At 60.5% G+C, this 370-nt stretch overlaps 1 protein-coding gene across 1 annotated transcript in view; it reads right to left on the reverse strand.

Annotated features, from left to right (window-relative positions):
• The window catches only part of ELMO3 (engulfment and cell motility 3), a gene marked incomplete at both ends in the record, with an annotated part of 7,842 nt that overhangs the window by 357 nt on the left and 7,115 nt on the right, over positions 1 to 370 (reverse strand). The window contains 1 exon segment of the mRNA XM_009581127.1: positions 60 to 181. Coding sequence (XP_009579422.1) covers positions 60 to 181 — 122 coding nt within the window.

The following is a 370-nucleotide window of genomic DNA, read 5'->3' on the forward strand; positions in this document are numbered from 1 at the left end:
GTCTCCTGGCAAGGACATCTGGCCGCAGTGTGCCTCCCCAGCGTGTCCTTAGAGCTCACCTCGTACCGGGTGGGGGCAATGAAGTTGAGGCAGTATTCCTCCATGTCGTACACGATGGAGAAGGCCAGCTCCAGGACGTCCTGGGGGAACAGCACATGGGGTAGCCGGCTTCTCAGCTGGACTTTTTCCAGCCCCAGCGGGGTTCAGAGTAGGAGCTGCCTCCCCGCCTCCTCCTCTGCGCCCCAGAAGACCCAAGAGATCTCCAGTCTCAAGCCACATCAAAAACCTGCCACCGTCCGTGAAACCACCCAACCTGCCACCAGCTACCCACCACCAAAAACCATCAGCAGCTGGCGAGTGGCGCGTGATG

The sequence above is a fragment of the Fulmarus glacialis genome, unplaced genomic scaffold, assembly GCF_000690835.1.
Source record: "Fulmarus glacialis isolate BGI_N327 unplaced genomic scaffold, ASM69083v1 scaffold17917, whole genome shotgun sequence".
Taxonomy (NCBI): domain Eukaryota; kingdom Metazoa; phylum Chordata; class Aves; order Procellariiformes; family Procellariidae; genus Fulmarus; species Fulmarus glacialis.